The following is a 26,937-nucleotide window of genomic DNA, read 5'->3' on the forward strand; positions in this document are numbered from 1 at the left end:
CCATCTCGTCTTTGTTGACCTTGGCACGAGGTCTTCTCCGGGGTTTTGCTCCATTGAATTCCTCCTTCCAGCCCGTGTAGACCCCTCTGTCCCTAACTCGACCGGTGTGTTCTGGATTCGGGAGCGCCAAGGACAAGGAATCTTCTTGTCTTGCGACAGTCCGGGTACCATAATTGACCTCCTCCTCCACCTCCAACTGTTTATTAAAAAATTGGTTATAACAAAACACTAAGTAATGTACACAGAGTTATGATTTTGTTTGAATGACACAGTTATAACAAAAGGCTCTTACCATTTTATGAGCAACGGGCTCCACGTCTTTTGGGAGTACTATCCGCCCCTCAACGGTTACCTCAGATCTTCCCATGAGCCAATCTTGGCCCCTAGGATTTTTGATCTTAACCACGGGTGAGTTAGACTGTTGGTTTTGCAAAAGAACTTTTGCCCATTCTTTCGACTTACCCTCGTAACCACCCGACCCTAATTTGTGCGGGTACTTGTTCATTTTGGCGATCTTCCTGCCATTCTCACTTTTTTTCTTCGAACATCAAAGTAAATCTATTACTTAAGGAAGATGAGTACAGATTGAGAAAGAACAAAAACTAAGAGCATCTCCAATCCAGCAATTGAAATTAATTGCTAAATTAGCAATTATGAAATTAATTCCAACCCAGCAATTACAGAAACAATTGACACATCAGCATAAGCAATCCATAAGCAATCACTGTTGGAGATGCTCTAATGAGTTACCTAAATTTACATACCTTGAATTCTTCTGTTTTCTTCAAAGCTTGGAACTCCTCCCACACCTCTTGTGTCAGCCAAGGATACACTGGCAACGGATCTTTCCCTTTATCCATGTAAACTGTTTTCAACCTGCTCTTCAATTGCTTCCAAGCTTCATTCATTATCTTCAAAGACACTCCCTTTATCTTGCCTTTTGGGTCGTCCACGATGTTCCACTGGTCCTGATTGACAACGAAGCTACTGCATGTAAGTTCATCTACCCCAAAAAAAAAATAGAATTGTTAGGTACTTTACCTTCACAATGTTCCACCATTGGTCCTTGTCCTTCTTTTGATCAAACTGATCCCAGCGCTCAACCAGGATAGATGCATGTCTCTTCACCGTGGAGGCGCAAAAATTTGAGTACTTTGCCCGATTATCACCCTTCGCACAGCCGTTCTTGTGGAATTCAATTGGCAATATTTCCTTCCGCTCAGTGATCTTCTTGCACGTTGTCGGACCTCTTTTCCTTTTTTCAGGCCGAGCCTGCGAGACCTCTTCTTCCATGACAGCTACATTCTCTCCTTCTACATTATCCATCACAGCTACATTCTCTACATTATCCTCACCTGAATGTGTCATCGTTCTTTCTACAATCTACCGAGCGAGCGAGATGAGCTTAGAGGTTCACCAACTACAGGAGGACATAGCGAAACACCAACAGTGGCAGCACAAAGAGAGAGGAACCACGGAAAGAGAGAGGAGGAGACGCGTGGGTTTAGGGTTTAGAGAAGACGAAGGGATTTTGAAAATAAAGTGACCAGACCGACCCAGCGCGCATTTTATTTCGCGCAAATCATTTATACACGGATATTTAATTAAACATCCGTGAAGGAAGACATTTCTAGACGGTTATTTCATTAATAATCCGTGTATAAATTCTATGCGTTCGCGGAAACAAATTCGCGCCTTGGGAAGTTCGAAATGTAAAGACATATTTTTATGTTTTTTTATATATTTATAAATAATAAAATTTTAGAGTTTGAAGCGACGTCGTTCCGACTTCGATTAGATAATTATTTAAAAAGCACATTTTCAGTTTAAATAGGGCACGCTTTTAACTTTCTACACGGATGTTTAAGTAAAAAACCGTTTAGAAATGATAGAGAATGTCTCCACGGATATTTCATTAAACGTCCGTGTGCAAATATTTATTAATTTAAAATTCTTAGAAGACGAAACGGCTCTTCAAAATTCTATATAAAACTAGTTCGATCAAGATATTTATATAAATTTTATTTGCAAGTAGAAATGGCCGAAGTCCCTCTGGCCGGCAGTGCTCACCCCTCAAATGTGCCGTGGCCATTGCCCTCCGGCTACGTCCCGCCCGAAGAGATTGATGTTAATTTCGAACTCCCCCCCGGTTTCGAAGTCCCTCCTGGCTATCTCAGGCCTCCTCCCAACTACAGGAGGACATGGCCGTGGCCGCCTTCAAATGTGCCACGCCGAAGTCCAAGGGGGCATCCACCACCAAAGCCGTACATAAGGAGGGGCGATCGCTGGATCAGGCCAAAGAGCCCCTGGATTAGGAGGAGGCCGGGGTCGCGCCAGGGCCTTTATGAAGGCATGTTTCATTAATTTAGCTAGCTTTTTTTGTTTTCTTCTTCTGTATTTTGTTTAATCAGTTTTTTTTGTGTTATATGATGTATTAGCCAGGATCCTTTTTGATGTAATATATTTTGTTTAATTTAATCAACATTTTGTTTTCTATAAATTTTTCTTTTTTGTTAAATAAATGATGCTATCTAAATAATTAATAATGTTAATATGTTATAGATATAAATTAACGTGTTAAATTAAAGTGTTAAAATACCTTTCTACATGGATATTCAATTGATGTGTTAAAATACCTTTCTATTAATAATCTCATATTTATATTAATATTTAAGTAAAGATTAATAAAATATAAACAGACAAAATATAAACAATTAAAATATAGACAAATGAAATATAAATTATTTAATATTAAAAATAAAAATAATCTATTTCTTGGTTTTATTTGAAGATTCATCTTTTTTGTCTTTATTGCTTTCTTGATCTTCTTCATTTTTTTTCTGCTTCTTCCTCGCCCTTCTCTTCTCCTCGTCTTCCTCTTCTCCTTCCTCCTCATCATCTTCTCCAGCAGCCTCTTCCTCTTCCTCCTCTTCCTCTCCCTCCTCTTCTTCTTCATCGTCGTCTTCATCATCATCTTCTTCTTCTTGGTCATCGTTCTCGCACCTAGGGCAGATCCATGAATTGTATCTCGGATCTCTGCTGCCTTGGTAAGTATTTGAGCAGACGCATAACGGGTGGTATGAGTCTTGACAGTGGTTGCAATGGAACAACCACTCATATTTTCCGACCTCTTGGCACACTGTGCACTGTATGCCTCCAGTGGGTAAGTCGTTTTGTGAGTCGTCTGAGTCTGAACCTTCAGTTTGCTGGAAGAACTCACTCTCAGAACTATTTGAATCGTTAGAGTTTGAGTAGTCACTGTTATTTTGTGAGTCATCGGATGAGTAGGGATCCATTTTTCCTGGGAACAAATTAAAGAAGTAAGTTCAAAAGAATTGTACAATTCAGAGTGTTTTGTAATGGAGTTTCTCGGATTATATAGAATTATGAAGTTGTTTTGATCGTCTTCTCAGATAATTACATAGAAAGGCAACTATTCGAATTCCGCGCTTCAAAATAAATGCAACATTTTACAAGATTCATGCATAACGGGCGTCTTAATTAAAATAACTATTTCTACACGGACGTTTGATTAAACGTCCGTGTACGATTCTTCTAATAGTTTTGGTCAATAAATATGGCTCTAATTACTAAAGGGCTAGGGAATGAATATGGTGCCCTTTCAATTTTCTTTTATTTAATAGTCATAAGTTCCAACGATGCAAAAGCCTGCTCATAATTAATACATGTAAAAGAGTAAAAACTAATTAATAAAGAGTAGGGCTAAAAGTCCGTGTGGAATACCTTTCTACACGGATTTTTAGTTAAAAGTCTGTGTGAAAAACCTTTCTACACGGAGTTTTAATTAAAAATCCGTTTAGAAAGGTTTTCCAAACGGATTAAAGGTCCGTGTGGAAAACCTTTCTAAACGGATTTTTGTTGGTACTTACATAAATAATAAGTTGCCTTTATTTTTTTATTCTTAAATGATGCACTTAATATGTCAACTAAAAAAAAAACACTACATATAAACAATGATACGAAATCATAATATTGAACAACAGATCATACAAAACCATATTAAACAGTAAGAATAAATGCAAAATGGCTGCGAACATTTAGAAAGGTTTTTAAACATTTTAAAATATTCAAAAAAAGAAATACAGAGCTAAAAGAGAGCTACACGGACATTTAACTACATGTCCGTGTAGAAAAGCAATTTGTCATTAAAACTCTTCTTAAAGGAAAAGGGGGCTGTTCGATGGGTTCTCTTACCATCGGTTCTGCTTATCAGATATCTATATTCATAAAATTTATATTTAAAAGGAATAAATAAACAAATAAAATGTAAAATACAAAAACACAGTAAAATATTATCGATCGGTTTACAGTCATCCAAAGATCTCATCAGTAATGCAAATAAACTATGCTTATCTATTCGGCTATTCATCTCTGAAATATTATAAAAGAAATAAATATTATAAATTGTTTTTTTCTGGAATATAAATATGAAATTGTTCACGATTAAACGAAATAAATATTATACATTGGTTTTTTTTTTCCTTTTTTTCTTTTTTTCCACTGTTTGAACATTTTCCCATAGTCCTTCACTGTGGTCAGATCTCATGTAATTTGCTTCGTCTTGTTCTTCAGTAGTTGTTGCTATCTCAGCCTGCACATCGGCACAAAATGGAGGTATCTCATTGAACTGGTCGTACTCTTCTTCGTCAATTACGTTTTCTATCCCAACAATCCTTCTTTTTCCGGGTAAGACGATGCTCCACCTAGCATCACTCGGGTCAGTGACATAAAAGACTTGGGTTGCTTGCTTAGCGAGTATGAACGGATCATCAACATACCCGACTCTGTTAAAATCTACCACTGTGAACCCGTCGTTATCAACTTTAACACCACGGTCTTCGACCCATTGACACCGAAACAAGGGAATGCTGAGGTGAGCATTGTAAACGAGCTCCCAAATTTCTTCAATAACACCGTAATATGACTTTGATGCCATTACAGGCCGGGCATCCCCTGATCTACTGAATTCTTGAGACGTCGCCACCAACGTCACCCCACTATTTTGCATGGTGCTCTTATCACTTTGTAATTTAGTGTAAAATGTATATCCATTAATCTCGTATCCTTGGAATGTTCTAACAACCATTTGGGGTCCTTGGCCCAGCAATCTAACCGTTTCACTTACGGGCGACATTTCGGAGTGTGACTTCACTCTTTCTTTCAGCCATCCTATGAAACAACGGTTATGCTCGTCAGTAATCCACTTCTGACTTCTCGTGTAGTTCTGTTGTCGAAGGATTGCCATGTGCTCATCTATATAGGGAGTGACATCTGCCATGTGCTGTAGTACAATAAAATGTGCCTTTAACAGTTCATCTCTATCAGCAAGTATGGCTTTCAACCCAATAGTCCCTACTCCTTGGAGCCTTCCCTCGTATCGAGATTTTGGAACGCCAATAGGACCAACACCGGTCATGTAGTTGGTGCAAAACTCAATCACCTCTTCCGTGGAATATCCTTCTACGATGCTACCTTCGGGCCGATGTCGGTTCCTTACGTAACTTTTCAAAATACCCATGAATCTCTCGAATGGATACATATACCGCAGGAACACGAGACCACAAATCTTAATTTCCCTCACAAGGTGAACAACAAGGTGAACCATAACATCGAAAAAAGATGGCGGAAAATACATCTCAAGATGGCAAAGAGTAACGACGACCTCCTTTTGCAGAGAGTCCAATTTTAGCGGGTCTATCACTTTGGAATTAATTGCATTGAAGAAAAAACAAAGCTTCGTGATGGCTTGCCGAACGGGCTTTGGTAAAATTCCTCGGATTGCAACAGGAATCATATGTGTCATTAAAACATGACAGTCGTGGGATTTCGGACCAATCAATTTCATGTCCTTCATCGACACAAGCTTCTTAATATTCGAAGAATATCCTGATGGGACTTTAATACTATGAAGGCATTTACAGAAGCTTGTTTTCTCGGTCTTCGACATTGTGCACATTGCGGGAGGTAGGTATGCCTTTTGCTTCCCTTTATCCTGCGGTGCAAGCTTGGGTCTTATTTTCATTTCCACCATGTCTTTTCGAGCATTGATACCGTCTTTAGTCTTCCCGGAATATTCAACAATGTGCCGATCAGACTGTCGCAGACATTTTTCTCAATATGCATGACATCTAGGCAGTGTCTCACTTCTAAATATTCCCAGTACGGTAGCTCCCAAAATATGGACTTCTTTTTCCAAATATTTTTCGGTGGTGCTTTGGCACATTTTCCGAAAACAACTTTAAGATTTTTAACCAGCAGGAAGACACCCTTCCCGTCTAACGGACGACGTGCCACTCCAAGCTCAGTGTTCCCGTTGAATTATTTCTTCTTCTTACGGTATGGGTGATTAATAGGAAGAAACCTACGGTGCCCCATGAAAACATTCTTTTTACAATTTTTCAACCTCAGCACCTGCGTGTCATCTTCACAGATAGGGCACGCTTTTGCTCCTTTAGTACTATAGCCCGATAAATTTCCGTACGCGGGAAAATCGTTTATGGTGCAAAATACCATGGCCCGCAGCTCAAATTGCTCTTTACCGTACGCATCCCACACCCGGACGCCATCCCTCCACAATTTTTGGAGGTCCTCAATTAATGGTGCGAGATATACATCTATGTCATTTCCGGGTTGTCTGGGTCCTTGGATTAGTAATGACATCATTATATACCTGCGTTTCATGCACAACCAAGGAGGAAGATTGTAAATGCATATAAGAACTGGCCAAGTACTGTGCCGACTGCTCATGCTTCCAAACGGACTCATTCCGTCTGTGCTCAACCCTAGCCTAAGGTTTCTTGATTCGCCACCAAATTCTGTGAAATCTCTATCAATGTTTCTCCACTGAGGAGAATCAGCTGGGTGTCTTAGTTTACCGTCCCTTTTGCGCTCGTCTTCATGCCAACGCAATAATTTCGCATCTTTGGGATTTGCAAATAACCATTTGAATCTCGGTATTATCGGAAAATACCACACCGACTTAGCCGGAGCCCGACCCTTGTTTCCTTCATCGTTACCATCGTCAGTGTCCTGGTTCTTACGTCTGTACCGTGAAACACCGCATTTAGGACAAACATGCATGGCCTCGTACTCTCCACGGTACAATACACAGTCATTCGGACAGGCATGTATTTTTTCGACCTTCAAGCCCATTGGACAGATCAACTTCTTCGCCTGATATATTGTACAGGGTAACTCGTTGTTATCTGGGAGCATTTCTCGTAAGAGCTCTAATAAGGACGTGAAACTCTTGTCGCTCCAACCATTGTCTGCTTTTAAGTTCAACAATTTCAACACAGCTGACAGTTTTGAAAATTTGGTACACCCGGGATATAACGGCCTTTTGGATTCATTAGACATATACTGAAATTTTTTATAATTTTTATCACTAATTTCATCTTCCACATCACGTAACATGTCTTCTAGATTTTCAATAAAATCGTATTCTGCATTTTCATCAATATTCACACAATCATCCTCGTTGTAATTAAGTTCAAGTAGATTATCAAAATTTTCGACATTCTCAAAATCATCGTTGGAATGAAGCTCAAAATTATCATCAACTTCTACATTAATATCAACATTGTCTTCCAAAACAAAATTTCTATTGGTAGCACTACATTCCCCAATTTTCTCACCATGCATAAACCAACACGTATATCTCTTCTGAAATCCCCGACAAATCAAATGAGCTCTAATTTCTTCCAAGTCCCCAAATCTTTTAAAATTGCTACAATCTCTACAAGGACACAAGATGTCGTTATCCTTTGTCTTCGCTCTATAACTCTCGGCACATTTTATGAACTCATCAACGCGAGCCAAATATTCTGCAGTATCACGTCGCAATTCGTACATCCAACTTCGATCCATCTGTAAATTAAATTAAAAGAATGATTCCAATTAGTCATGGTGGTCGAGCAACATACATTGTTACAAATTCTTGGCTTACAAACGGGCCGGTTTACAATCGTAACCCACTCCTTGAATATTATGCCTCATATGTGAACACATTAATTAGTGGGATTTAATTAGTGTTTAAGAAAAATTCGACAGCATTTCCCCTTAACTCCCCAAGTATGCATAAACCACATACTCGTAGGAGCAATAAGGAGAAATGCTGACGAATTTTTCTCAAACACTAATTAAATCCCGCTAATTAATGTGTTCACATCCTAAATGAGACACAATATTCAAAGAGCAGTCCCAAACAGGGGACTATCCAAAATTAATCCCTATTAGATTAATTTTGAACGGGCATGGACCTAAAAGCATCAATAGGTCGGTTATTGGACCACAATACACTAATTATTTACATTACCTTAACAGATCAAGCATGCATGCATTAATAAATAATTGACCTAAATAATTAAGCAATAATAAGTACCAGAAAATTAGCGAGAGAAAAGAGGAAGACTAACCCTAGCAAGATAGAGAGGAGAAATGCAAATTAACTTCAAAGATCTCAGCTTCGGTCTCGATCCTTGTGCGCAGAAATCAGACCAACAGAGAGAGAGAGAGAGTAATTGATCAAAACGGCGCTGGAAGAAGGCCTTTTTGTAACCCTAAACCTTTCTACACGGACATTTATCTATAAAGCCGTGTAGAAAGTCGAGAGAGCTACACGGACTTTTATATAAACAGCCGTGTATAATTATTTTTTAACTCTTTTTAATTAAAAGAAAAAACCTTTTTTAATTCTACCTTTCTACACGGCTCTTTATTAAATGTCCGTGTAGCATTGTATTTTTTTTTGGTTTTTTTTTTAATGTTTTTCAGATAGCAAAACAAACAATTTCCAAAAAAGAGGAAGACATTTAAAATCCATAATTCCAAAACATATATAGCAATTTGAACAAAAAATTCATGTACATTAATTTATACAAAAATTACAAATTCTTATTAAGCATTAATTACAAAAGTTAAATCCATATAAACTAAAAAATTCTATCAAGGACTGGAAGAGGTGGATATATGAAGGACCCTCAGAATCGGATGGAGAGTCAGATGAAGACGATCTCGTCCGACTCCCCACCCGGCTCTGGTCCTTCATCCGACTATCCGGCTCTGAAATTATCCTCCAAAAAAACTTTAGCGCACAAATCAGACCAATTAATTGGGGAAATGAAGCAATTCGCATGGGAATTCAAGATGTAGGTTATCAATTATATCGGACTGGTCATCTTATGAGCTCCAAAAACAGTAGCTCATCTTTATAGATTTGCGATCCGAAATAATTGATAAACCTAAATTTCCGCCCAATTGTTAACTGCGAGAGGGAGAGTACAGATTGATCAATATGTTCTAATAAAGAAAGAGTTCAATAAAGATTCATATGTAAACTAAAATTTCCATTAAGGACTGGAAGAGGGGATCCCCTCTTCCAGTCGTTAATGGATATTTTTAGTTTACAAGTGGGTGATTCTTTCCTTTTGGTGCCAGTAGGGTTTAGAGAGGGTAATATGAAGATACATATTTTAATAAAGAAAGAGCTAGCTGAAAATAAAAAGTTGGATGAAGGACCTTCAAAAAAAAGAGAAGAGGTGGATGAACAACCTTCAGAGTCAGATGAAGAGTCGAATGAAGAGTCGTCCGACTCTTCATTTGACTCTTCATCTGACACTTCGTCTGGCTCTGAAGGTCATTCATCTCTCCTCTTCCATTTTTTTTGAAGGTCTTCATCCCAACTCTTTATTCGATCAGCTCTTTCTTTATTAAAACATGATCTTCATATTACCCCCTCTGTAAATAATCAGATTACAGAGAGAGAGAGAATTGATCAAAACGGCGCTGGAAGGAGAAGGCCTTTTATATAACCAACTTGGTGCTCGAAAAGGCGCGCCCTTACCAAAACCCTAAAATAACATTTCTACACGGCTTTTTATTAAACGTCCGTGCAGCTCTCTCAAGCTTTCTACACTGTTATTTAAACAAACATCCGTGTACAAGTTGGACATTTCTTCACGGTTCTTTAATTAAATATCCGTGTAGCTCTCTTAAGGCTTTCTACACTGTTATTTAGACAATAAGCCGTGTACAATCCCTAATAAACGTCCGTGTAGCTCTCTCAAGGCTTTCTACACTGATTCTTTAATAAAAAACCGTGTAGAGATTTCACAGATATTTCAGGCACCCAAAAAATTATAATTTCTCCACGGTTTTTACATAAAATTGTCAAATCCGTGTACAATGTGCAGTGTACAATGACCATTTTTGTAGTAGTGTCGGTAAACTCATAATTTGAAAACTTGTAGGGATCATCATTTGTGATATCGAACCAGTTGTTGAACATTTTTTCATTTGCAACGGTTCTAGAATTGCCAACATTTGCTGTGGTGGTTGATGAAAAAATTTCAGGGCCACGACTGTAGAAGCCGTAACCTGAATAACTCTGGCTGAATGCTGATCGATTGAAGGAAATTGTGCTCAAATATATGTTTCTCTCTTCGGGAATATCTGATCCAGCCGGGATGGCTTCAGTGGGGTTGCTGGATTTGTTGGTACGTGTTATTTTACTGAAGAAGTGCCTGCCGAGAGAAAAAGTAAGGGAGAGGGTAGTTGCCACTGCGGAGAGAGAGAGAGGGCTGGTGATATCGATTTCAATGGTCGAGCGATCGAGTATAAATAGAAGGGAGGGATGAAAGGAGAAAGATCTGTATATGTTTATATACTAGTACGAATTACTATTGAAACAGAGGATTTTTTTTTTAAATAGAATTCATTTTAATTATTTCAACAGAACAGGCCTTCTTTGGATGGAAATTTGAAAACTAGCCTCCACCAATCCTATGAATCGGTGGAGCAAAAAAAAATCCAATCTACACCGGTCCTAGGGACCGGTGGAGCCAATTTTGCACCAGCCACAGCTTACTGCACGAAAGACCACACCAAATACCCTTGCACCGATCCTGTGGATCAGTGGAGGTTCAAAAATGCCTCCACCGGTCCTGTGGATCGGTGTAGGTTTAGGGTTTATTAACCAGACAGCCGCACCATTCTTCTTCTCTCTTCTTCTCTTCCCAACCTCCATTCTTCTTTCTTCTTTTATCTATTTTTCATTATTTTGTTTTTTTTTTCAAATTCAATAAAGGAGTTGCCATATGAACAGATCACCACCACCATTGTACTCAGCATCGTCTTCTGATTATTATTGTGAGTTTTTTTTTACTCGTATGTTTATATTTAGTGTTGTAAAATTGAAAAATATTTGGAATTAATTTAGTGTTTGATTTTTGTTCAGCAAAATGTCATTGTTATTGATCAATGTGTATTATGGTGGTAACCTCCAAAGCACTTCAACAGGTGTTGGTTGACATAGGGGCTGCATTTACTTTTACCACATCTAATTCTACCAGTTTTGATATTATAAGACGGCAAATATACGTTGGACTTAAATTGCTTCCGAGTCGAGTCGAATTGACAATCAGGGTACGTATGAACACAGCACAACCTGTATCGTACCATTTCTCACTATTTCGGATAGAAAATGAGGAAACTTGAGATGTCATTAAACAAACTACAACTCAAGTGGCTGGATTTAAGGTTATATAATTTGTAGCTGAGACGCACCAGGATACAAACCAAATTAGTTATGATCCGTGTCCAGATAGTTTGCCTGGAGGTAGTAACACACCGTCGATTCAGACCGACTTTGATCCTGCCTTGGGAAGTGTACCTGTACCCACATACACACCTCCGGTTCAGGCTGGTGATAACCCTTGTGAGCAATCAGATCAAGACATAGAATCTGATACAAGTTCTTTTGATGATGATGATTTGGTTGAAGCATGGAACGCAGATATGGATGAATATGAGGCTGAAATGAACGCCCGAGAAATATTAAAGGATTGGCACAAGTTGATCCCATTCCTCAATTGAGTAGTTAGGCATCCATGTTCATCATTCCACGATGAATTGCCAATGCCATACAAGGATTGTGAATTTTTTGCGAACCCCCGCAAGTTAGATGAAAAATTTGCTGAAGGTCAAATTTTGAATCTAAAGCCAAACTAATATCAGAACTTGCTGATTTTCACTTACCCAAAAACACAGAGTTAGTCGTGCTAAACAGCAGCAAAACTAAGTTTAGAGTTAAATATAAATCTTCTAAATGCCAATGGAAATTGTATGTAATTGTAGTACCAACAGGTGCATGGACAATTTCCACCAACCCGTTTATCCACACGTGTTTTGGAAGTGTTGAAAGGTTGGATAGTCATCAAATGACTACCAGAGTAATTGCTGATATTATTAAACTAGCTTTGAAAGATGATCTGGAGTTAAGCATTAAAGGAGTCAAGCATCTGGTTAAAGTTAGATTTGGGACAGTAGTGCCCTCATATAACAAGTTGTGGAGAGGTAGGAAACTTGCAATTGCCGACTTGTTTGGGAGCTGGGAGAAGTAGATGAAATGTATTGGTCTCCGGTCTCCACCTCTCAACCAGAGCACTAATCAAATGCGGATCAATCTTGCAATCATTAAGGCGAGCAAGTTGATACAACCCTAACCTCTTCAGAGCATCGTCCATCTGACTGTTATAAGCAATACTAGTCTGATGTGAATTTACCTGCAATGAAGAGGTAGGCTGCCAAAAAGAATTAAAACATTATAAACCTTTCAAATACTTCATATAATATTTATTTTCAATAAATAATTAATAAATATAATCAAAATTATCATATCACGAACTTTTCATGCCTTGTGGTTCTGTGGTACTAATTTCAACTACTCCGGATTATCCATTAACTTTGTTAGAAAATTTGATAAATAAATATTTTTACAACTGATGAGAGTCATCACACATAATTATATAAACAAACATTTTTTCAAGCATATGGCTACAATAATAAAAATTTATGTAAACAACATATCATCTAATTTTGATTTTAATAATAAACTTCACATTTATCTAATTTTGCACAAATTATAATACATATTACTAAAAAGTTACATTATACTACATGAACACTTAATTACACAAATTTATACTACATATATACTAAATTACATTGAATTAACATCAAATTAACTATAAATTAACACTATATTAGCACTACATCACACTAAATTAACATCAAATAAACTCTAATTAATACTACATTACCACTAAATTACTAAATATATTCCAAATCAACACTAAATTACATCAAATACTAATTTAACACTACATTTCACAAAAACAATTTAAATATACTAAACAAACTAAATTAAATTAGTTATTCATTTTAATTCAGCTAAAATAAAAAATTATACAAAGAGGGATATTTACTTTGTCAAAATCGTAGATCTGAAGAGTTTCTAAATCTCTTAGACGATCCAGAAATTTTATAACAATTGGATGGAGAAATGATTGAATATATTGAGAGGATAAAAGAAAAAAAAAATTAGAGTTCGGTTTTTGAAGGAAGAGGAAAAACAATGGAGGAAAGGGAGAGACAGAGATGGAACCCGACGGCTTCAAATTTGGATATCAATGCTCCACTGGTTCTAGGGATCGGTGGAGGTATGGAACGGATCTTCTGTGGCGAGAGAATGGCGGGGTAAATGTCGGCTCCACCGGTCCCTAGAACTAGTGTAGGTTGGGTTTTTTTTGCTCTATCGATCTTAGGGATCGGTTGAGGGCTAGTTTTCGAAATTCTATTCAAAGAAGACTTGTTCCATTGAAATAATTGAAAGTAATTCTATTTAAAAAAAAAAATCGAAACAGGGTGTGCAGAGAAATATTCGAGCCTGTTATTTTTAGAAGTATGGACTAGGCCCAGGATCAGAAATCTCATTTGTTATTAATTTGTTCGGGCTAGAAGGAAGCGAACGGCTAGCTCCTAGGGTAAGTATGGGCAATAGGCCCGTATAATTTCAGAAAGTAAACATTAAATGAATTTTGTTCTCTCTTATGCAATTGCAAAACATCAATTACTCGGCTGAGTTACGCTATAGGAACTTCAGGTGAAAATAATATGACCGCAGTGCAATTTTAAAAGAGATTTGCATGATCGTGTCATGGACAAAATGTGAAGTTTACATTTTTAAGGCAATGTACCTTGTTATTTAGCTCGAAACCGATTTTTTGTTTCTAAATAAAAACAAATAATAATAAAAAATGATAGTGAATTTGGTATTTTGTTTAAAACGGCTAATTTAGTACGAAATTTATTTTGGGTTAGTCAATATTTCTCGTTGGCCTTTCACTATATTTTAATTTATCATAAATATATTTTTTTACTTGAACTATGATTATACGGTAATTGATGGTGATATATTTATCTAATTATCATTACTTTTTGCATAAAATATTAGAGAAAATCAATTAATTTTAAAGATATATTTAAAATGTATTGTTATAGTTACTGCAAAAGACAATTAAGTATCCATCACACTGCTTAATTGTAAATTCAAAAGCTATGTTATCTTTAACTATCAATCGAATAAATATGTGTCACACCCCGTGACAACCCACCACGTATTTATACGTAAGGCGTGAGCATACTGCACACATCATCAATAAAATAAAATAAAAATATATATACTGCCACAAATTTATATATAAATCACACAAGTATTTTTGATACAAAGGAAATAAATGAACACAGCTAATATATAAATGTCTCATAGCCATGTTCATTATATGTATTCAAACAAACAAAATAAGCAAACTAAGTGGCAATATAATAGTTATCCTCACTTTGCATTCCTGTTTTACTTCTCAACTCATCTCGCCACGTTGTCTTCATCACCTGGAACCCTTATTTCATATAAATAAAGTGGTACGAATGAGAGCTTGAACGCACCTCATCTCGCCACGTTGTCTTAATCACCTGGAACCCTTATTTCATATAAATAAAGTGGTACGAATGAGAGCTTAAACGAAACTCTCTGTGCGGATTTTTAGTTCCAACCCGAATCTTTGTGAAATTAACTTTAGATATCAAATGTAAATTTATCATTCAATTTCAATTAATGAAATCTATCCAATGATGCTCCAATTTAGTTATTTAATCAAAACATCTATTTTTCCATTTTAATTCACATTTCTTTTGTCTGACTAAGTGGTGCATCCATCTTTTCGCTAAGTCTTGATGTCTCACTAGGCGGTGTATCCGGCTTTCCGCTAGGTCTTGACTGTTTCATTAGACGGTGCATCCAGCTTTCCGCTAAGTTTTGACCCATGACAGGACCGCTTTCGCCTACAATCATGTTAACGAGGGATCTAGTCGAACACCGGACCCAATGTATACATCCCGATATGTAAAACATATCAGCCCCTGTTCACTTATTGTATTCTAGCCTTTTCTATTCACATATATCACGTTCATTTCAAAAATTCATTTCAAAAATCCATTTCAATAACAATCATGGTATCTTTCCTTAGATTTCCAAATGCACCATTCATCACAGAACTATAAAATAAATATTTAAACAAAATGGTAAAGTAATTTAACAACTATCGAGGAAATACACCGCACCTTGAATTTCGTAGGTTCCTCGAGCGTACTCTTCACGTTCGTCACGTTCCTCAATCACTAGACTCGAACCTAATTTATTTAATTCAAACTTTAATTAAAGTATCTAAATAACTAATATTTTTATCATATCTTAATAAATGAAATTCAGTCATGAAATTTAATAAGAATAATATAAACGACTATAATTTCAGATTCATAATCACATTTTCATAAGAAAAGATACATTGTTTTTTGTAAATATATATATAGGACGATGTATAAGATTGTATATACTAGAGATAATATATATAATAAATCTAATTAAATTAGTATGATGCTTTGACTATATTTCAGGAAAATAATATTCTAGAAGACATCATTTATTAGACATTAGATATTTCGTAATAGAATGGTTATAATATTGGTGATCACATTTTTGAAATTATTTGAATAACTGAAAGTTAAATCAAGATACATGATGAAAATTAATTCAACAATACGATCTACTATTATAAACAATATATCAAACTTTTTAGATTACCTTAAATGTAGAATTCAACACAAAAGAGGAGACAGCAACCCATTTCCTTTTGACAATTATGCAGGAAAGAAAATTGAAAGATATGTGGCAGCGGTTAATTTTAGTGAGAAAGATGTGGCAGAGGAATTAAAACGATGGTCAGTTTTAAAGAATACCAATTTCTCCAGGGGTTGCGTAGAGAGGATAAGAAGTGAACAGGAAAGGGTGCAAATCAAAGAGTTGCATGCACTTGCGTGGTTTGGCAGGGAGATAGTTATGGGCTGAAATTTAATTAAGGAAATATAGGCTTTAAAAAATTAATTAATTAGATTAGGCTGAAGATAAATTAGAAAATATGGACTGCAGATAATTAATTGGATTAATGTCTAAGTTGTATTTTAATTTAAATTTACGTGGCGTTACAATATGATATTGGAACTCATGAAAAAGCAAACTGATAAATTGTGACTAATTTTGTTCCTATTAATTTACTATGCTTTTTTGGAATTGATTGTGCCTAATAGTATACGCAAAATCAAATTATAAAACAATAATATTTTCTAATAATATAGACAATATATAAATAGTAGAAACAAGTTATTGTTAGAGGAATCAATTATTATATAGAAAAATTATTTAGAATGATAAACAACTTTCAATTTTACATTTGTATTTTTTATTAAGTTATTAATTTACTCAATTCAGTTTGATAAATGGTGGTTTTTTAAATCATAAATAAGAATTGTTTATTCTATTTATAAAAAAAATTACAAACTCGAGAACAAAAAATTAAATTTGTAAATTATGATTTTTTTTTCTTAATAAAATGGAAAAACTGTCTAATTTTTTTTTTTTTTTTAAAAGAGAAACAAAACTCTCTCTCTATGAATTCAATTTAAGAATGCAGTTTCAATCAAGAAAATTCTTAACAAAAATGGCTAGAGAAGAAACACAACCGGAACTTGAATGAAATAGAAGAGATTGTTAATTTAAACTAGAGCCTCAGTTAACAGTAGAAATTGGGTGAGTCCGCAGAGGTTACCGCACAATATAATAACGTAATTAAAAATTAATTATATCAACCGTAGAATATATTGTTTTGTAAAAACAAAAGTAAATACAACCTTAATTATTCAAGAGACATTTTTAAAATGATTCACTAACACGTAGTCCCACAGACGATAGCAATTTACGCACACCCAAGACCCAACTTACAAGCTACAATATTTGAAAGGAGCATTTGTTAAACACCCCAATATTTTTAACATTTTACACTATAATTTAAATAGTTGCCGATATATCACCGTAAACATTGCTATCACGGGATATACTCTTCTTGGTTCCACTCGTTCTCTCCTTTGTTCTCATTCTCATTCCCATTGTCATAGCCTTCATTTCCGTACCGACCAACTACTCCATCACCTCCTCCATACGACCGGTACGACCTATACTCGATAGTATCATCGTTTCTCATCGGTTTCGACGTCTCGGACCCGTAACCATATGATCTCCTAGCATTAACATCATAGTAGTACTTTCCATTCTCCAAGAGCCTCGTGTCGCTCATGCCATAGTCGTATTGCCTATTTTTTTCGTCATAATTTGGTACATTTCGCCCCTGGGTAAACTCATTATTCGAATATTTGTAAGGATCATCATTCGTGTTGTCGAACTGGTTGTTGAACAGTTTTTCATTTGCAACGGTTTCAGAATTGTCAACAGTAGTATCAGTGGTGGTTGGGGAAAATTTTTCTGTGTGACGACCGTAGAGTCCGTAACCAGAAGAACTCTGGCTGATTGAAGGAAATTGTGTTGAAATGTTCCTCTCTTCCGGGATACTCGACCCGACCGGGATGACTTCAGTGGGGTTGCTAGGCTCATCAGTTCGCGTCATTTTGCTGAAGAAGTACCTGCCAGCAGTCACATTTGTAAAGAACAAGGGAAGAGATAAAAAGAGAAAAAGGGAGAGGGACGTTGCCATTGTGGAGAGATCGATGGATGAAGAGAAGGAAAGATAAGATGGTGATTTCAATGGTGAATAGCAATTGCGTATAAATAGAAGCATAGAAGTGATGATAGATGGCCGGGCGATGATGCGGGGATTGAGGGAAGTGTGATAGTGTGGGGACTCAACTTTTATTGTATTGATGAAATTTTGTCACGCTGCAAATGCACTTTATTAGGAATGCTCATGAGACTCATCAATCAATGCATGCATGACTGCACAGGACCTCAGTCTATAAGACTTAAAAAAAAGGGGTTTTAATTTGTTTAATTTGCACGTATTAAGCTCGAGCTTGATTGAAACATAAAAGAAATTTTTTTTTTTTTTTTTTTTTTTTTTTTTTTGTGAAGAGAACTTGCTCTTCAGTTAAACTTAATTATTATCTTTCTTTATAATGTACTGTCCGTGCTACGCAGATGTGAGATAAATTATGGCATGCTAATGTCTACTAAGATATATATACAGCTATAGGCTTTTTAGCAATTAGCACCCAATTATGGATTAAATTTAATAAGATAAATGTATGAAATATTATTGTTGATATTATCATATATATCTGTAGTTTGACTAGTCAACATATCATTCATATCATTTTGACTAGTCAGTATTATGAATAATTACTTTTTTTTTATCTTGCATGCATGACGCTTACAAAATTGTGGTGATACGTAGTCCGGTAAATTTTAATTGTGATTTTTATTTAGTTTATTTGTTTTAGAATTTAACTTATTGACTTTAAGATTCAATTTATTTTTCTTAAGACTTAAGATATATGATTATAATGCAATACTATTTTCTATTCAGTTCGGTATATATATGGATTTGGTTTTTAATTAGCTTATTGGCCTTAATTAGTATAATTAAGAGTGCGAAGTATGTTTGATATATGGGCATCACATTTATTTTAGGTTCGATGGGTTCCAGGGCCGTTCGATCCGTTATAAGATCCATGCATTCCGCTTTAATATTTGTGTGCTCTTGTGTATTTTTTGTGCACACGGATCTTAACTGAGTCAGTTCTCTTCATTGACAACAATATTTATCTTAAAGTTTAGACGACTACGAGATTTATTTTACAATTTAATTATTGGGTTTAGAATTCAATTTATTGATCTTCTTCAACTAATGTTGACTGATCAAATAGCAATGAATAATATCAGTGTATTAATTATCTCCCAAAATTTACAGAGACAACAAGAGGAGCCAGAGCTCCAGAATATATAATTTGATATTTAATATATACCACTAAAATAAAGGTAAAATTAAAGCCTCTTCTTTGTAAATATCCACACAAAAATTTCAATTTACATACCACTACTGCTTAACGCCTGGACCACCGTGTAATTTGCAAAAGCATATTTAGCGCGATAGGCGGATGTTGATTTTGGCTTTCCATAATTTGTAGCATACGTAATGATAGAAAGTTGACGTTTACTACCATCAATTTAAAATTAATTTGTCTATGCGATTTATGTAGGGGTGTAAACGGATCGGATATTATCCGTTTTCGTCTGGATCCGAATCCGAAAAATTACTTAAATTATCCGATCCGTATCCGTATCCGTATCCGAAAAATTATAACAGATAAAGATACAGTAAGACTTTTAACTATTCGTATCCGACTGTTTACACTTTTAAACCACAACAAATTAATGTGCTATATGTTCTTAAATTGATTTATTAAATTGCATATTAATTGGACTAGTAATTTATTAAATTGCATATAGATATATATTCTGATAAATAATATAACTCTATGACATAATTAGTGACTAATATGTTAATAGTATAATATATGTTTTGTAACCAACAAGCTAATTATGAAAAATATCCGTGTCCGTCCGATATCCGATCCATATCCGTAAAGTGTAATATCCAATCTGTATTCGTATCCGTATCCGAAAAATTATAATGGATACGGATACAAATACGGTAAAACCACTATCCGATCTGTATCCGACTGTTTACACCCCTAGATTTATGCGATACCAAAATCTTCGTATCTACAGATATCATTTTTTATATTATTTGAAATTTAAAAAATTATTTGATTGATTTTATTTTCAAGAATAACTAGATGAGAAGAGAGGGAAAAGAAAGAAGATGAGACGAGAGCAGAAACCGAAATTTTTTTATATACCATAATAAAAATAAATAAATCAAAACACTTCTGTTTTGAAAGAATTTCATCTTTATTCAGGCCGCAGAGTCAATCTACGGCCCCACTTAACGGATTGCAGATTGGCTCTGCAGTATCTTCAAAATGGGGCCACAGAGCCAATCTGCAACCTGAGTAACCTGAGTAAAGGTGAAATTTCTCCAAAACAGAAATGTTTTGGTTTTTTTATTTTTTATTATGGTATTTAAAAAAATTCCGGGAGCAAAAGAGAGTGTGATTTTCACAGCTGGCTACTAGGAGAGTGCAGTTTAGGTTCAATGGTTATCGGAGCAGTGGCATATTTGAAGCGCACGAATCTCAGAGCAGTGACACGAATTTAAAAGCATACAATTGGGTCCCGACTATTGTTTCAGTCCCAGTAGAATAAAAGTGTAGGTCGGGTGCACTTGAAGATTAGCCATTGGATCCAGGCCCGGCCCTGGTACTGTGCAGTCAGGGTCAGGGGCAAACGCAAGATTTCTGTCAGAGAGAGACAAAATTCGGGTTCAAACCCATTAGCTATTCGATACTATATAAAAAAAAACATCTTAATCAAAACCATTTAATTAAAGAAGAGTTGCTCTAGTCATTGTGTCATGTAAATCTTAAATTGAAATTTCTTTAACAGCTCTAATAATACAATAACTATGTACTACAAAATGGTCTTTGATGAATTATATATTTTTAACTTCTAAGCAAATCCATTCATTTGGTCTGATATATAATCTTTTATATTTAACTTTTAGATAGATATTGAAGAAAAGGAAAATTGCTTTTATTTTCAGGAAAGTTATGTATGAAATGGAAAGTTAATAAAATATTTCTGAGGGAAGTTAATCCACTTTCCTTTTTTCAGAGAAATTAAATATGAAAAGTTACATATGAAATGGTTCCAAAAAATAGTGAGTTTCCTTCTAAGTAACTTTCTTCTAGAGGTGCTACTTTTATCCGATTACCCGGATCCGATCCGGAACCGAACCGGATCCGACCCGGAACCGACCCGGATCCGATTAATTTGGATAGGGTATGGTTTAAAAAATATAACCGATTAAATTATGGGTATGGGTACAAAATTAATAATTTAATATCCGACCCGGATCCGAACCGGAACCGATACTGTAATGGGTAGGATATGGGTATCATTTAATTATTCGACCCATAACCGGACCCGACCCGATACCCGTATAAATACCCGATAAAATATATATTAATAACTCTGCATCAAGTTTTTGTGTTAGATAATATATTTCAGCTGAGTTATAATTTGATAAAACTTAACCAAATTTATGCTACTGTTTTACACTACCCTTTAATTACATCCTTAACTAGCCATTTAATTACGCCCTTTAATTTTTGTTCTATATTATAAACATGTGACACATGACACATGATTGTCAAATTTATTCTTCCATAACCAGCTTATTTTATACCTTTTTTCTTCTATTACATTCAATTCATAGATTTTTTTTTAATTATAGAAAAGGAAATCATCATCTCTAATATTTTACTTTCTAAAAATTATATCTCCTCCATCCTCCTGAATTCAAAAGCTATTAACAAAAAACTGAATTCAATATTTTTTGTTACACCATGAGTACTCCAAACAACCAACAACCAACTAATAATTTAGAGTTATTATTTTTATTTTGCTTTATAGCATGATATATTTTATTATTTATAAACATGATTAATAGTATAATTTTTATTTTGCTGTAGTTTTTAATTTATATTGTAATGATTTATTATATGAGATGTTTAAGAAATTATAATTATATTTAAATATAAATAATTTCTCGAATACTTTGAAGTTGTGACCTATACCCGCTCTGGATCCGGAACCGCTCCGTATCCGAACCGGACCCGATAATCCACAAACAAGTTACGGGTATCTATCTACCCGGAACCGAAAGACTGGACCCGAAATATCTACGGGTAGATAGGTATCCGGATCCGGACCCGACCCGATTTGAAACAAATAAGTATATGGATCGAAATTTGGACCCGAACACTTTTAGGGTCCGGGTCCAAATATAATAGTACCCGGACCCGACCCGACCCGATAGCACCTCTACTTTCTTCTTCATTTCCTCAATTATCTTCCACCAGCAACAATGGTTTTAGAGAGAGGCAAGTTCATTTTCAGAGGAGGGCAAAGTAGAATCAGGCCCATTTTTTCTATTAAATTTCAAAATCCAGGGAGGGGCAGTTGCCCCCCTCTGGGACAAGCTGGGTTCGCCCCTGGCCAGGACGACCACCTCAAGCCTCAAAATTCAAGGGGCCTCCAAAAAAAAATACTTTGTATATTGATATCACTTTATTAGACCTATTATTTCGACTTGTTTCCATACAAAAATCTATGTTTTGAACCAACAAATGGTGCCTTTTACATTGAATATCCATAGAATGTGGTACTGCTATGTTTTGGTTCTTACTTTGCAGGAATCAGGCGAAAACGGGCAAAATCAGGGAAGTTACTGAAATCTGAGACATCTGATGCGACCCTCATCACATCCGATGCGACCCTCATCAGAGCCGATGCGACCCTCATCAGAGTCGATGCAGGTTGCATCAGACCTGATGCAGGTCGCATCGCGAGTTTCCAGAGCAGACAGCAAAGGCCCAGAATTGAAGCACTCGTTTTAAAAAGCCTATAAATAGGCCACCCCTGCTACCAGAGAGGGAGTTCCGAAATTTAAAGATTCAAAGCCTCAAGGAGAGAGAAGAGATCAAGAGAGAAGAGAGAGATTGGAGATCGCTTGGAGAAGAAGAGAAGATTGCAAGATCCTCTCCAATCCACCTTGGATCTTTGAGCTTCATCATGATCTGCCTATTCTCTCTCTCTTTTATGCTTTCTTTTGCTATGCTTGAGTAGATCTCTAGTTCTTAGGGTTAGGATGTAGTCTCTAAACCTTGTCTTTGAGTTGAATGATGTTTTGATCTAAGTTTGAACTTGTGTGATTGTTGTTTGAGTATTCATTGTTTGCTTGATTGTGATTTCTTGATTGATTCTTGATTGTCTACTGTTAGATGTCTATAGCATCTCTTCTAGTAATTTGGCATGTATCTTGTAATTGTGATTGAGCATTTGAGGTAGATCTAAGATCAATAGTAGCCGAGAGGTGAAATTTCTATTATCGAAAGGTTGTAGATACCTCTAGTTAACCAGACAATCAATTTAGGTTAGATACCAGTAGGCGAGAGCCACAGGTTGAAGCCTCGCACAAGAAATCAACTTAGATACGAACACATGTCAGCTCTGCTCGAGGGCCATGCGACCCGCATCAGAGATGATGCGAGTCGCATCATACGGGTCGCATCAGAGATGATGCGAGTCGCATCATACGGGTCGCATCAGAGATGATGCGAGTCGCATGATAGGTCCAGAGAAGGCAAAGTTTGGGATGAAACCTGAAATCCTAGGAACGCCTTTTATCTTTGATTCAAAACTAAAACCTTTAACTGCTTTCATTACTGTTAATTGAATCTTCATTTGAAATTAGGAAATATAAATAAATCAAACCCAACTCTTCGCACTTCTAGTACCTAGCTTGGATAAGTGGTGATTTAGAATCGAATTAAACCGTCCCTGAGGATCGATACCTTAATATACTATACGGATAGGGTTGTGCACTTGCAACCCTAGACGAGAGTAGATTCAAGGTTTAAACTGGTATAGCTTGCTATACCTGAGACTTTGTAGCCTACTTTTGTAAGCGAACAAATATATGGATATCAAATTGAATAGTTTGGATCAATTATTTAAAAATCAAAATCAACGATTTATAGTCCAATGTATAAGAAGGACTATACATTGCAATGCACCATAGTCCAACTCTCTCTCTCTCTCTCTCTCTCTCTCTCTCTATATATATATATATATATATATATATATATATATATATATATATATATATATATATATAGAGTACGGCTAACGCGCTTCCTCTAGCATATGGGCCGAAATGCTTCCGGTGAAAATTTGAAATTTTAAAATCCAAAAAGTCGATCTGAACCGTTCATCTTCTTCTCCATATTAATATCTGCTTGGAGACCAAATTTTACATTTTTCTGAAATTTTTTACTATTTATTAAGCCACTTTGAAAATCGCTGATCCAACGGTAGCTTCTGATTTTTACTGTTTGGTAAGCCACCATTGGATCAGCAATTTTCAAAATGGCTTAATAAATAGTAAAAAATTTCAGAAAAATGTAAAATTTGGTCTCCAAGCAGATATTAATATGGAGAAGAAGATGAACGGTTCAGATCGACTTTTTGGATTTTAAAATTTCAAATTTTCACCGGAAGCATTTCGGCCCATATGCTAGAGGAAGCGCGTTAGCCGTACTCTATATATATATATATATATAGGAGAGGGTTTCAATGCCTCGTGCCTTTCATACCTCATCATACTTCATGTTTTATATCTTCATATTTTATATCTTCATTTTCAAAGTCTAAATTGTCGATCCGAATAGTTCAACATGATATCCATACTAAAATATGGTTGAAGATGAAATTTTTTACTATTTTTTAAGATAGGTAGAAAATTACTGTTTTTTGAATGGTCCAAAAACAATGATTTTGTACCTATCGTAAAAAAATAGTAAAAATGTTCTAAAAATTATAAAATTTCATCCCCATATATATATATATATATATATAGAGAGAGAGAGAGAGAGAGAGAGGAGGAGGAGGGATCAAGTTACAACAATTTTTGAGTTACAACAAGTTACCACAACCATTTTCTACATTTTCAAAGTTCAAATCGTCGATCCAAACCGTTAGATGTAATCTCTACAATAAAATGTGCTTCCAGATCAAATTTTACATTTTTTGGAATTGTTTTAGTATTTATTAAGATGGGTACAAAATTTAATGGTCTGAATTTGACTAGTATTTGTACCCATCTTAATAAATAGTAAAAAAAAATCCAAAAAATGTAAAATTTAGTCTCCAAGCACATTTTATTGTGGAGATCACATCTAACGGTTTGGATCAACGATTTGGACTTTGAAAATGTAGAAAATGGTTGCGGTAACTTGTTGTAACTCAAAAATTGCGGCCATTTTTATTAATATCCTTAAAAAAAATTAATTTTAAAAATACCCCCACATTGAATTTCTTTTTAAAAATGCCCCAACCGCCAGGCCCACGGGCGGCCCAAAACAAAAGCGGACCGCCCGTGCCACTGGCGGGTCACTTTAACTAGTGGGGCGCCCGTGGCACGGGCGGTTCACTGTTCACAATTTTTTTTTTTTTTTTTTTAGATCTTAGTATTTTGATTTGAATAATTTTGTGAAATTTTTTTTTCTTATTTAGAGTGTATGCCAAAAAATAAAATATTTTATATATTTACGAAGTGATGTCGTAAATCTTTATAACTTTGATTTTTTTTTTTTTTTTTTTTTTGGTGAACTTTGATTTTATTTGTCAGTTGGATATCACAAGTCTAAATATAACAATAATTAAGGACTTGGCCTTTATTCTGGTTTTTATAATATATGTATAATATACACATACACATATACACATATACACATGTAGAGCATTCAAAAATACACATAATTGATATAAATTTCAACTTATTTGCATTTTTTTACAATTAGTTAAGAATTTTCAAAGTTTAATTTTTGAAAAAACTTTAAACAGCTGTAACTTTGGCTAGGAAACTCGGATTTACGCGTATGAGCACTTTTCGGAAAGGGGAGAACGAGACGGATCCGTTTTGCCCCAGTGGAACACCGGGCATCGTCGTATCGGAAGCATCAGAATTTAAAAAAAATGTCGTTTAGGATCTCAAAAATTTAGTTTAAGTTTTCGTTCGATGGTAGGCATTAAAAAACAGCGATTCTCAAACCATCTTAATAAATAGTAAAAAAATTCAAAAAAATGTAAAATTTGGTTTCCAAGCACATTTTAAAATAGATTAAACATCTAACGGTTTGGATCGGCTATTTGAACTTCAAAATTAGAGAACCGTCCATCCCACGGGCGCTCCACTAGTGCTCCGTTTAATTCATGAAGTAGCGTAGCCTTACTCTACATGTATATATATGTATATTATATATATAATATATGTATATGTATATGTATATATTTATTATATATATATATATATATATATATATGAGTTAGGCTGGGGTGCTATGGATAGCATAGGGGCCTCTATGCTACGGCTCAATATTCGAGTTTTCAAAATCCAAATGGTCGATCCGAACCGTTCATCTTATTCTCCATATTAATATCTGCTTGGAGACCAAATTTTACATTTTTCTGAATTTTTTTACTATTTATTAAGTATTTTACAAAATTGTTGATCCAACGGTGCCTACACAAAACAGTAAAACCATTGGATTAGCGATTTTCAAAGTGGCTTAATAAATAGTAAAAAAATTCAGAAAATTATAAAATTTGGTCTCCAAGCAGATATTAATATGGAGAATAAGATGAACGGTTCGGATCGACCGTTTGGATTTTGAAAACTCGAATATTGAGCCGTAGCATAGAGGCCACTATGTTATCCATAGCACCCCAGCCTAACTCTATATATATATATATATATAGAGAGAGAGAGAGAGAGAGAGAGAGAGAGATGGGCTACAGTGAGTTGCGAAGTAAAACGCGTTTCTACTGCACGCCGTATTTTTATTTTGAAAGTCCAAACGACCGATCCGAACCGTTAGATGTTTAATCCATATTGAAATGTGCTTGGAGACCAAATTTTACAATTTTTGGAATTTGTTTACTATTTATTAAGCATTTTTTAAAATTGTTGTTTTTGCTGTGAACAGTGA

At 35.4% G+C, this 26,937-nt stretch overlaps 1 protein-coding gene, 1 long non-coding RNA gene and 1 pseudogene across 2 annotated transcripts; all 3 read right to left on the bottom strand.

Moving 5' to 3' along the window:
- Positions 1 to 2,189: 2,189 nt before the first annotated feature.
- On the bottom strand, positions 2,190 to 6,810 carry LOC144546614 (uncharacterized; annotated as a pseudogene).
- A 7,760-nt stretch (positions 6,811 to 14,570) lies between these two features.
- Positions 14,571 to 16,048, bottom strand: LOC144546725 (uncharacterized). The gene is made up of 3 exons (XR_013508866.1): positions 16,001 to 16,048; positions 15,481 to 15,549; positions 14,571 to 14,751 (listed from the first exon to the last, which is right to left on the bottom strand). It is a non-coding gene; the product is annotated as an uncharacterized LOC144546725 (long non-coding RNA).
- Positions 16,049 to 16,943: 895 nt separating this feature from the next.
- LOC144546908 (uncharacterized) lies at positions 16,944 to 18,016 on the bottom strand. Its single transcript, XM_078295500.1, has one exon. It carries the CDS (start codon positions 17,958 to 17,960, stop codon positions 17,298 to 17,300), a length of 663 nt encoding a protein of 220 aa, XP_078151626.1. The 5' UTR covers positions 17,961 to 18,016; the 3' UTR covers positions 16,944 to 17,297.
- Positions 18,017 to 26,937: the final 8,921 nt, after the last annotated feature.

This window comes from Carex rostrata, chromosome 30 (assembly GCF_964058835.1).
Source record: "Carex rostrata chromosome 30, lpCarRost1.2, whole genome shotgun sequence".
Classification (NCBI taxonomy): Eukaryota; Viridiplantae; Streptophyta; class Magnoliopsida; order Poales; family Cyperaceae; genus Carex; species Carex rostrata.